The sequence below is a fragment of the Salminus brasiliensis genome, chromosome 3 (assembly GCF_030463535.1).
Source record: "Salminus brasiliensis chromosome 3, fSalBra1.hap2, whole genome shotgun sequence".
Lineage (NCBI taxonomy): Eukaryota > Metazoa > Chordata > Actinopteri > Characiformes > Bryconidae > Salminus > Salminus brasiliensis.
The window spans coordinates 9,012,831-9,023,972 of record NC_132880.1 but is presented as its reverse complement, the minus strand read 5'-3'; the positions used below and the strand labels follow the sequence as shown (position 1 = coordinate 9,023,972).

At 39.5% G+C, this 11,142-nt stretch overlaps 1 protein-coding gene across 1 annotated transcript; it reads right to left on the bottom strand.

Annotated features, from left to right (window-relative positions):
* Nucleotides 1-1,145: 1,145 nt before the first annotated feature.
* Nucleotides 1,146-8,594, bottom strand: trhrb (thyrotropin-releasing hormone receptor b). Its single transcript, XM_072675376.1, has 2 exons — nt 7,144-8,594; nt 1,146-6,599 (listed from the first exon to the last, which is right to left on the bottom strand). The coding sequence occupies exons 1-2, from the start codon at nt 7,912-7,914 to the stop codon at nt 6,216-6,218; spliced, it is 1,155 nt and encodes a 384-aa protein (XP_072531477.1). The 5' UTR covers nt 7,915-8,594; the 3' UTR covers nt 1,146-6,215.
* Nucleotides 8,595-11,142: the final 2,548 nt, after the last annotated feature.

Here is an 11,142-nt window from a genome sequence, read left to right as displayed (position 1 = left end):
ATAATTCATTCAAATAATTCAATACAGTTCTTGTAAAAGCCAAAATGAGCTCTCCAAACCTAAATTACTGCAACAAATCTGTGTGCAAATAGACTAAATAAATAGATGCGAAATTTGTGAGTAGAATAAGTATTTTTTTATTTTATTGTAATAATTTAGGGAAAATCTCTGGAATAATGGTATTTCTATAATGTATTGTTTTTGCACTGAATTTAAAGAAGAAATATATGATTTTCTTACAGTACACTGTGTGGAGGTTGTACCCTCTGTACTCTGCTCTCTGTGAGTTTATTTCTATTTTCATATGTAAATTATATTAATTTTCTTTACTGTTTACAATGCAGCCACAAAGTAGGTAAATAAAATCATATAGTTTTTAATCATGTGACTTAGAAACACAAGCAGCTATGACATAAACAAAAAGGTAAAGCTGTAGAATTTTTTTTTACCTCTGCTGTCTCCTAATACACATTTTTGTAGTATGTAAATAAATCCTGGTGTTTTCAGGGTTTGTAAGCACCAGGAGTGATGTAAGGACAATGTCCCTTTCCGGCTCCACCTTTGACTAAGTCTGCCATTTGTGCTTTTTTTGTTAGTTTGTTTATTTGTTTGTTTGTTTGCTCTTAGTTCTTTGTTTGTCTTAGTTCCAGTATCTAGTCTGTCTAGTCTGTTTTTCTTTGGGGGTGGGAGTGCAAGGATATTGTCATGCAAGGGTGGAGAGCAATCACACAGTAGTGTAGTGTAACCATACTGCAGAGTTTCAGAGGAGTGCAGTTTCTACAGTGCAGGAAAGGCTTTCTACTGGATTTTGGAGGAGCATTGCTGTGAGGGTTTGATTGCATTTAGCGATAACAGTGGTAGTGAGGTCAGGATGTTGGATGATCACCACCTCACCTCCTCATCAACTGCTCAACTCATCCCAGAAATATTGGATGGAGCACCATCCACCATTCCAGAGAACGATGGATTCCAGTTCCACTGCTCCACAGCTCAATGGTGGGGGGCTTTACACCCTTCTTGCCCACACCTGGCATTAGGCATGGTGTCAATAGGTTCACATTCATCTGCTCCACAGACTCCTATTCAATTGTCAGTACTTCTCTACAGGGACTAGACAAGCTGTGCATGTGTGCATTTGCAGATCTACATCAGCAATGGGTCCAACTAAAAGTGCCTGAATGCATTCACTAAAAGGAGTGTCCACAAACATTTGGACATGTAGTGTTTGACATTGCATGGGAAAGTGCAACCATATTGTGTTCATTTCTGTTGATTAGGTTTCACTTCATCTCCTGGTTGAACTGGATGGACCACTCAGAAGCCACCAGTGATGACCAGTGTACATATAAATTTTATGAAATTATATGAAATTGTGTTGCCCTAAAAACTATTTAAAAAAAGGTATATACATCTATACGTCACCAAAACAACTCTTGTTTCAGTACCCTATAGAACCTTTCAGCTTAGCATGTAGAGACATGAATCAGATACCCAGGATGTACTCAGCAAAACAATCCACTTTACTTTGTTCAGGTGGAGCTTCACAGATCACTCACGTGTTAACTGTTATGTTTAGCTTTATTTTTCAAACAACCCTTTTGAATAAAAGTGCCGTTTGTTTTGGGACATTCAGGATGCTTGAACTGCATCTGCTTGACAACAAATTACAGAAGTGCAGAGACAATAAATACAGTCACGATTCCAAACGGTAAAGCACTAATTACCCAAGGACTGAATCATTTTACACATTCACAAAGATTCATTTATGCTTTATGAAAGCAGTGTGCGTTACAAGCGTGCCTCCTGCAGCAGCAACGACAATAGGCCAAATCACTTACAAGCACAAAAACACCTACAAATGTGCACACAGACATTCAAAAGAAAAATAAAGGGTACTTTATATATCAACATCACAATCACTGGAACTATTATGTGCATGTCCTTTAAAGCCCATTGTGTGTAAAAAAAACATTGACCAGGTATTTTTTTCTTCAGGAAATAAAAGTCTGAACCAGAACTTGAACCGCTTAAACTCTAAAAGACTTCTTAAGGTTCTTTACCCTCACAGATCTTGTATTTGTGTTAAATGTGTATGTGGTTTCTACATGAATAAAATAGATGATATCATTACAGGTTTACACATAGATTACCATGTCCTGTAACAAACTGTAGGGCACCATTTGCAAGGCTACATGATACTTACTCTAACCTTTATCCTTCACCATAAAGGCTTATTCTAACAAGCGTTCCTTATCATAAAGATTGCTTCTTTTTTTTTAAATGTAATTTAACCTAGAAAGTATTACATTTGCCAATTAGTGGGATAAGTCATTTTTTAAATGCTTATGAAGGTTTATGTCAGTTGTCATGAAAAGATTATGTAGGTGTCATGTTATAGCAAGCTGTTTTAGATCTAAAATGCCAGAAACTCAGTTTGCACATTTTCTGAGTAAAAATGGTCATTTCAGATATCACCTATGAATTTTTTAATATAGTAATATAAGTAATATAATAACAGATCTACAGATCTATAAAGCCATGCTGACCTGTTATATTATACACATGTGTGTCTGGACATGTAATTCTGACTACTTATATGTTACCATTTATTTACACTCAAACTCTCTCTAATCTATTGCCTTTTTACTAGTAAAAATTTAAATTCCACATACCTCCACTATAATTCTCACAATTCTCAAATCAAGTTTTTATTGTACATAATAATATGATATCTAACATATCTAAGATCTGAAACTGTGCCTATCTAAATGTAAGTCAAAACTAAATTACAACAATCTTGAATTTTAGTCATTCATTTAAGTATATGTGGACCTGGATTTACTAGTCAGAATTATAGTTTTAGATTATATTGGCTTGTAAAAAATAATTGTAGGTATCTTAAATTGGACTTTTCAGTAGTGAAGATGTATTTAACAATTAGAGAGAATAACATTCCATGGCAACATAAGATATTACATTACATCCTGGCAATATGGATTGGGATTGTAGAGCTGTAGATTAGATATTATTACTAGTAAATATATCTCATTTCTGTTATCTCTGACATGAGAGCTTCTACAATAAATTGCAAAAATGTACAAAAACAATAAGTATCACTGGTGGCGTTTTAGGCTAAAACAGCTTGCCATAGATAGCCATGTAGCCAGGGGTGCCATACGGGGGGTTGGATGGTAATTAGGACGATTCTAAGGGTCTGTGACTGACAGGGTCCATTAACAAAAATTTATAATTAGGCTGTGTGGCCCAGTGTAATATCTTTTCATGGGGCCCAAAATCCCCTACAGTCAAATTGAAATTGAATTACACAAATTTAGTGTATCGCTTTTTGTATGCTTTCTTAGTAAAAAAAGTAAGTAATCAAAGAAATTGCTTAAATAAGATTAATTGCATCTGTAAATATGATCTGAGAATAGGGACATCACATCACCTTGGTCCTAAAATGCTAAGTACTTGAGAACTAATGCTGACCCAGGTGTAACATAACCGACGCAACCATTCTTCAATGAGTAAATTGCTGTATTTGTGGAACTGCGCCTTCAGAGTCCACATTACAAGCAGCAAGTCAGCACAACTATAACAGTGTTCCATTAAATAATTAATTTCCATTGAAATAAAACACAATCGCATTAAATGAATGTATACATAATGGAGAAAGTGCTTGTTCACATCATAAAGAAGCTGTGGTAGAAGAAAGAACAAATGATTCATATCACCTCGACCATCTTTAAATGAACGTCAACCAAGTCAGTTCTTAAATTCAAATCAGCAATGCTGACAAACAAACAGCCCATAATGTTCCTATATTCATTCATTCATTCATTCATTCAACTGCTCATTCTCATCTCAATATGTTTAGTGTTTCTTCCAATTCAAGGGCATTTAAGATTGATTAAATATGCCAAACAGACCCTACAGATTTATTAAGAATTAATATCTAGATTAGTCCTTGTGAAAGTATCTGAATGTTTGGCCATCTATGAACTGCTCTAGGCCCAGTTTCTCAATTATTTTTGTCTAAGATGATCACTGTTTAATTGGAACGGCTTATTGGCTTCAGATTATGCTTATTTGGGAAACAGTGTTAGCGATTGTTAATTACGTCTTACTTACTAAACATAGCACTGCCTGTTTCTCTGGTGAGCCGTTCCATACAAATGCTTGATCACCTCTCAGACCTGCAAAAATTCATTCTAAATGAACTGTTTTTGTGATGTGAAATTCCAAGACATTTTAGCCTCACTCAATTAATCCACAGTAGTTAATCACAGACCTTGCTTCTTAGCCCCGCCCATGAACCTCCAGTAGTTAATCCTAGACCCTTTTTCCTACAGCAATTTAGCCCCGCACAGTTAACCTACAGTAGTGAATCCTAGACCATTTAGCCTACAGTAGTTTGCTTCGCCCAATGAACCTGTAGTACTTAATCCTAGACCTTTCAATCTGCAGCAGTTTAGCCCTACTCAATTAACTTCCAGTAATTAATCCTAGACCATTCTGTCTACAGCAATTTAGCCCCCTTGCTATTCACTCTATGGCAGTTTAGCCCTACAATTCAGCCTACCACAGTTTAGCCCCGCCCATTCATCCTGAAGTTATAAGGAGTATTTAGCCCAGACTGCTTTTTGAATGAGATACAACACAGTGCAACAAACCAGAACAGAACGTATTGACCATAAAAACATAGAAACTAAAACAACCTCTTTAGTTCTAAATAATAAAGAGAAAATGGTCAAGTTTAAATGAAAAAAGTAAAGTATTGGATATGGGACCATTACATTTTAAAGTACATTCACATTATGTAACAGTTCTATACAAATGAAAAAATTTTGATGGAAAATTGAATTCAAGTTAATGTCTATTTAGGCAACCTTTCTTTTAAGAGTGTAAAGATCAGTAAACTTGCAGCAATAGGTCCATTGTTCACCAATTAGCCAGGACAGAAGAATTATCGTAGCATCAGCAATTCTTCTGCGTTCTTCCTCAGGGGAGGAGGAGAGGGTAAGCCCATAAATCAACATGACAGCTCCTGAAGACTTCTTTGGCCAGATATTCATTAAACATTTCTCTTAGGAACCAAGCACACCAACTTCTTAATTTCAAAGTGATATACAGAGGGCTCACTCCTGATCAATGGCTCAGAACAAGATGGTTTAAACACACACTATATGTCCAAATGTTTGTGGACAGCCCCTCTAATGAATGCATTCAACTACTTTAGGTTGCACTCATTGCTGGAGCACATGTGCAAATTCACAGAAACACAGCTTGTCTAGTCCTTGTCTAGAAAAATACTGCCAATAGAAAAGGACTCTCTGGAGTAGATCAGCATGAACCTATTGGCTCCATGCCTAATGCCAGCTGTGGGCTAGAGGGGTATAAAGCCCCCCTGCATTGAGTTGTGGAGCAGTGGAACTGTGTTCTCTGAAATGATGGATGGTGCTCCATTAATGTTTGGGATGAGTTGAGCAATTCAGAAGGCGATGGACCGGTGATCATTCAACATCCCGACCTCAATGATGCTGTTATGGCTGAATGCAAAAAAACAAAAAATCCTCTCAGCAATGCTCCTAAATCTAGTAGAAGATCCTTCTTTCCCTGGGCAGTAGAGCTACTCCAGCTACTCCAATAAAATCAGGAAAACTCAGTTTTTTAATACCCTTGATTTCAGAAGAAACAATGATTGAGCAGGTGTCCCTATACTTTTGTCCATATAGTGTATTGTGAAATCAAAGAAATATACATAAAATACCTTCACATTCATCATGATGCAGAGATAGATATACTTCTGTGTTTGGATGCAACAGTGCTCAGAGGTCTTTTCTTGTTACATTTCTGAGAACTGTAACTGAGCATTAGCTGCTCATCAACTAGCAGATTGGAATTGGCAGAAGCTGCAGTACGTAAAAATAGCCAACGCACCCCCACACCATGGATTATACAGAGAGGAATTCAAACAGAACTGAAATCGATCTCTAATCTGGTGTTAATGAATGCATGGATTTTAAAGGATTACAGCTGGCCTCTAAAGATTTTCATGGTAGATTCCTGGAGATAAGCTTAACCAATGTATAGCATGGAGCATGCTGTATTCTGACCATGGTGGGAGCCAAAAGCATTGAGTCATTTGGTAAGTATTTGACTGTGCTGTGCCTAAATAAGACCTGACTGAAAGGGGCTGAGCCCCAGCTCTCCTGCTAGTTGGTCACTGGCTCCTCCGTTAGATCATCTGGTCCTTCTGTCAGATCTTCCATCTCTGTTGAGAAATGCTCTGTGCTCTCGATCATAGACGTCTCCTTAGCAACACTGTAGGTTAGAGCCACGCTGTAAGCTGCCTGCTTGGCCTGAGCCCGTGGGCCACAGCTACAGAGCCTCCTGAAAGCGGCACGGAACTTCTGAGACATGGCGTTGTAGATCACGGGGTTGATGGCGCTGTTCAGGTAGACACATGTGCGGCAGAAGAGCAGAAACCAGGCATCCAGGTAGGCCTCCTGTAGGAAAGAGTTGACCACCACCAGGGTGCGGTAGGGCATCCACAGCACTGCGAACAGGATGACCACTACTGCCAGCATCTTGGTCACCTGGGACAGAAGGAAATGGTTTTTAGCTGCTTTTATTTTATATCTACCTAAACACTTTTCTAAGGGGCTGAGAATAGTTCTTTGCATACAAGAACCACGTTTAGTACCTTAAAAACCTTTCAGTGGATGGTTTCCTTAGATGACCATTTTTGTAAATGACCTTTTGAAAGTTTGAAGAGCCTCCACATAATGTAGGTTGTATGGAGTACTCTTAAATTGGTGTAAGTATGATATCTTAAAAATGCGTTCTTTAAATATCTTTCTGTAAAGGTTCTTTACACTCACAGATATTTTCAAATACAAGTTTTTAGAGCAGCGGTTCTGAAGCAGGTCCTCGGGGTCCAGGATTTTATCAGCACACAGAGATTGAGGCAATTTGAGGACAGGCTAGGAGTAACAAAGCACTTGTTTAAGAACCTCTGCTTCAAGGAACCAAATGTAGGTCATCTGTGATGCCTCTAGTGGCCAATTATGATGAAGGCTAATGCACTTAAAATCTTTAAAGCAATTAGAAAACGAGACAAAACTCATTATTGCAGCTCACCTGTCTTCGGGAAGCCGCGGTGGTACTTGAGCACTGACTTGAACATTTAAGGCCATTCATCTTGCTCCCAGCAGAAAGGCCGTCATGTCCATTCTTGCTCCTGGCTTTGGGCAGCGGGTTTAGGAAGAGAATCCTGGCGATAAGCCCATACAGCACGGTGGACAGCGTGAGGGGCAGAACGAAGAAGACACCAAAATCAAAGAAGTATATGGGCAAATAGAGGTTCCGGGACACTTTGTAGGCACAAGCCACCACGGTTGCATCCTCATACACCAACTCCTCTGTGTCGGCCAGGTAAAACCACATGACGCAGTAGAGTGATGTGGTCACCCACACGCCCAGAATGATCCTCTTGGCTCTGGTGTAAGTACACAGGGACTGGGCACGGATCGGGTGGCATATGGCGATGTATCTCTCCACTGTAAAGGCTGTAATAGAGCAAGAGGAAGCGTTGATGCCCAGGTACTGAAAGTAGGTGATGCACAGGCAGCCAGCACGCCCAAAGAGCCATGAGCCATAGAGGCTGTCTGCCACGCTCGGCAGGCCAGCAGCCACCAGCACCATGAGGTCGGCTGCCGCCAAGCTCACCAAATAGCAGTTGGTGGGCGTGCGCATGTGCTTGGTGGTGAGCACCACTAGGACAACCATTATGTTGCCGACAATTCCCAGAACACAAATAGTGAGGACTAGGAAAGTGCTAATCAACTTATATGCCATACTGCGGTCGGTCCAAGGGCCAAAAGTGGCGTTGGAAGTAGTGAAGTTCTCCATTGTTGAGCAGAGAAGAAGAAGTATGAGAAGAAAGAGAAGGTGAGGAGAGGAAACTCTTGATCTTATGTCTGGGTCTAATTTTCTGGTGTTGTCACGTATAGTCTGTCAAATCTTTTCAGGTAAGACCACTTCTTCAATAAATCCACTTTGTTATTGTGCAGTGTTTTTCATTTTCAAGAAGGGTACTTCTTCTTTAGTCCAGTTTCCTACTGTTTCAGTTAAAATCACTTCTTCTGTAGTCCAGTCTTCTTAATGTGTGAGGTAGAACACCTTCTTCTTCAGGTCTTCTTCATTTGTAAAGTAGCACCATTTCCTTTGTAGTCCAGTTTTCTTAATTTGAGAGAGAAGACAACTTCTTCTGTAGTCCAGTCTTCTTACTTTTAAGGCCCTTTAAATCTTATAAAGTCTAGTCTCCTTACTTTTCAGATATAGCCACTTCTTCTGTCGTCCAGTCTTACAAAGTAAAAGTAATATCTACAGTCTGGATTAGAAGCATTGAATGAACCCCAGTTACTGTATTATTGAAATATGTTATTAAAGTAAGTTGTAAAAGAGTGATACCTCATAGACTCCCAAAGCATTTAAGGATCTCTGCAGTGGAGAAGGAGAAAACCAGTCAGGTGCGCTGTGAGTTGTTGCTATATCGACGTTGGGTGAGATGCGTCTCTCTGTTTCGTACTGCAGCTCTCAGAAGCGTCGCTTCCCCCCCCCCCCCCACCCGTTTTTAGGCAAGCCCCGCCTCACTGTGCTAGAAGTGGCAGACTGCCTAAACCTACTTGCCAATAGGGAGGAGGAATACTGCTGGCCAATCCGAGCGCGGGGGGGCGGGGTTTGCCGGAATACAGGTGGGAAGTAAAGCGCGTTTCTCTGGTGGACAGCTCCAGTGGTGCTGAAGTTCATTTAGCTGCAGGCTACACGGGCGATCTGAGAAGGCCAGTAACGGACTTGTGGGAATCTACGGTTGTTTCCCCCATATTTCATCCACTAACCTGCAGAGTTTTGTTTTTTAATCCCAGATCTGAGCTAATCCAGTCCTGAAGAGGCTGATTGTTGATGAAGCAGATATGAGAGCGTTGTTTTAGACTTACGTTCAGAAGAGCATTTTAAGGAGCGTTAAGATCTTACCATCATAATTAGCTCTTGAGCGCATTTCATGTGCGTCTGCCTCCTGGGAGAATAATACGCGATCGATCAAGCCAATCCTTTGAATGGACATAGGATCGAAAGGCCAACTACTTTAACTGTATTGAACGTCTTTCGTGTTCAATTAGTCCTAAGCTATGGGCAGTTACATCTGATCGATGGGTTTCTTTGAATCATTGAAAAGATATGTGGGTTTGGTGGGTGTAAGAGTATTTACCACCAGAGCAAGCTTATAGAACAATAATAATAATAATAATAATAATTCGAGTTACAAAAGAAATGAATGAATGAATAAATAAATAAGTAATAAATAAAATGAGAGAAAGAAATAAATGAAAACCAGTTCATTTTGAACATTTGGCTAATATTATTCCTCTGCTAAAACAAGCTGCTTTCAGATGGCCAAAACTAATCTTTGGTGGCCAAGGTGGTTAAAAAGCTGGTAATGCAGGTGAAAACATATGGCAACCTATATGGCAAAAACATCCATCCTAGTCTACCCTGTTCTTAGTCCAGATTTTTTCTCTTTCATAACTACATTACTGTCATCATTAATACAGATTCATATAGATTCATATAGGCGAATAATAAACCTAGGGTTCAAGGGGTTGGAGTGGAGGTTCTAGGCCATTTGAACTAAGGGGGTCAGGCTTGAGCTAGTGATTATATTAGAGGGGTCAATTACTTTTTACTTTATCGTGGATTGTAGACAATAAGAAACAAAAGCCAATGTTCAACCATAATTTAATATCATAGTTTTACAGTTATCAGTTACATATTACTATATTCTGTATTTTATAGATTCTTATATTGCATACAAACAGATCAAGAATCACAATGAGAAAAGCTTTACTTTTACTTTCCAGCCTCATTTAGGGGGACATGAGGGGGCCAAACTTCCTATCCTCACCCTCACCCCTTAGAACCACCCCTGAGGGGTGAACCAGACTAGCTGGTCTATCACCATGACCAACTTGACCAAGCTAGCTGACTAGTTTGATCAAGCTGATCAACCAGTTTGATCAGCTTCGTCATGCAGGTGGACCACTGTGGTCATGCTGGTTTAGGATTCAGGGCTTACAAGGCTGATCTCCTGGGCAACAACAGTCTCTGGAGCTTACCCAGAATGCTGTGAGAAAGAACAAACATCCAGTGAGCAGCAGTTTTGCAGATGGTAATGTTTTGTTAATGAGAGAGGTCAACAGAGAAGACTGGTTTGAGCTGACAAAAGGGCTATAGTAACACATCTCAGAATGCACAATGTATCAAACAAAAGCAGGAGACCAGCTCAGCTTCTAGTTTCTAGTCAGCCAAGAACAGAAAGCTGAGGCTGCAGTGGCTCTGCACAGGCTCATCTAAACTTGACAGCTGAATACTGGAAAATGTAGCCTGGTCTGATAAATCTCTATTTCTGCAGTGAAACATAGATGGTAGGGTCAGAGTTGGCCACCAATAGTATGATCCCATTGACCCAACAGTCTGGTTGCTGGTGGAGGTGGTGTAATGGTGTGGCAGATGTTTTCCTTGGAGCTATTTGGGCCAGTTACAATTTAATACCAATCAATCATCACATCACCTTCCCAGTCTCTAGATCTAAATCTAGTAGAACACCTTTGGGGTGTAGTAGAATGGAAGATCTGCACTTGACAAATGATCAGGAATTGCGTGATGCAATTATTTCAACATAGACCAGAATCTTCAAGGGGTGTTTCCAACATCTTGTGGAATCCACATAAAGAATCGTGGTTGCTTGAAGAACAAAGTAAGGCCCTACCCAGTATCAGTATAGTCTTCCTAATACTTCCTAAAACTCTTTTACAGACTTTTGAGCTTCTTGTAACTTCTTGTCTTGTAACAATAAGGCATCACTGATATAGATAAGCTACAATAAATAAAATTATGACCAAAGATACGTTCATTAGTGAAATACAACACACTAAACAAATAACTAAAACAAGTAGAAATAAAAAGAATGAAAATGAAACAATTAAACTGGCCAAGAGATAAAAAATGAGGTAAGCTTCAGATTGATTGTGGTGCACAATAAATCCAATAAATTGGATTTTACAAGCCTAGCAAAAACAA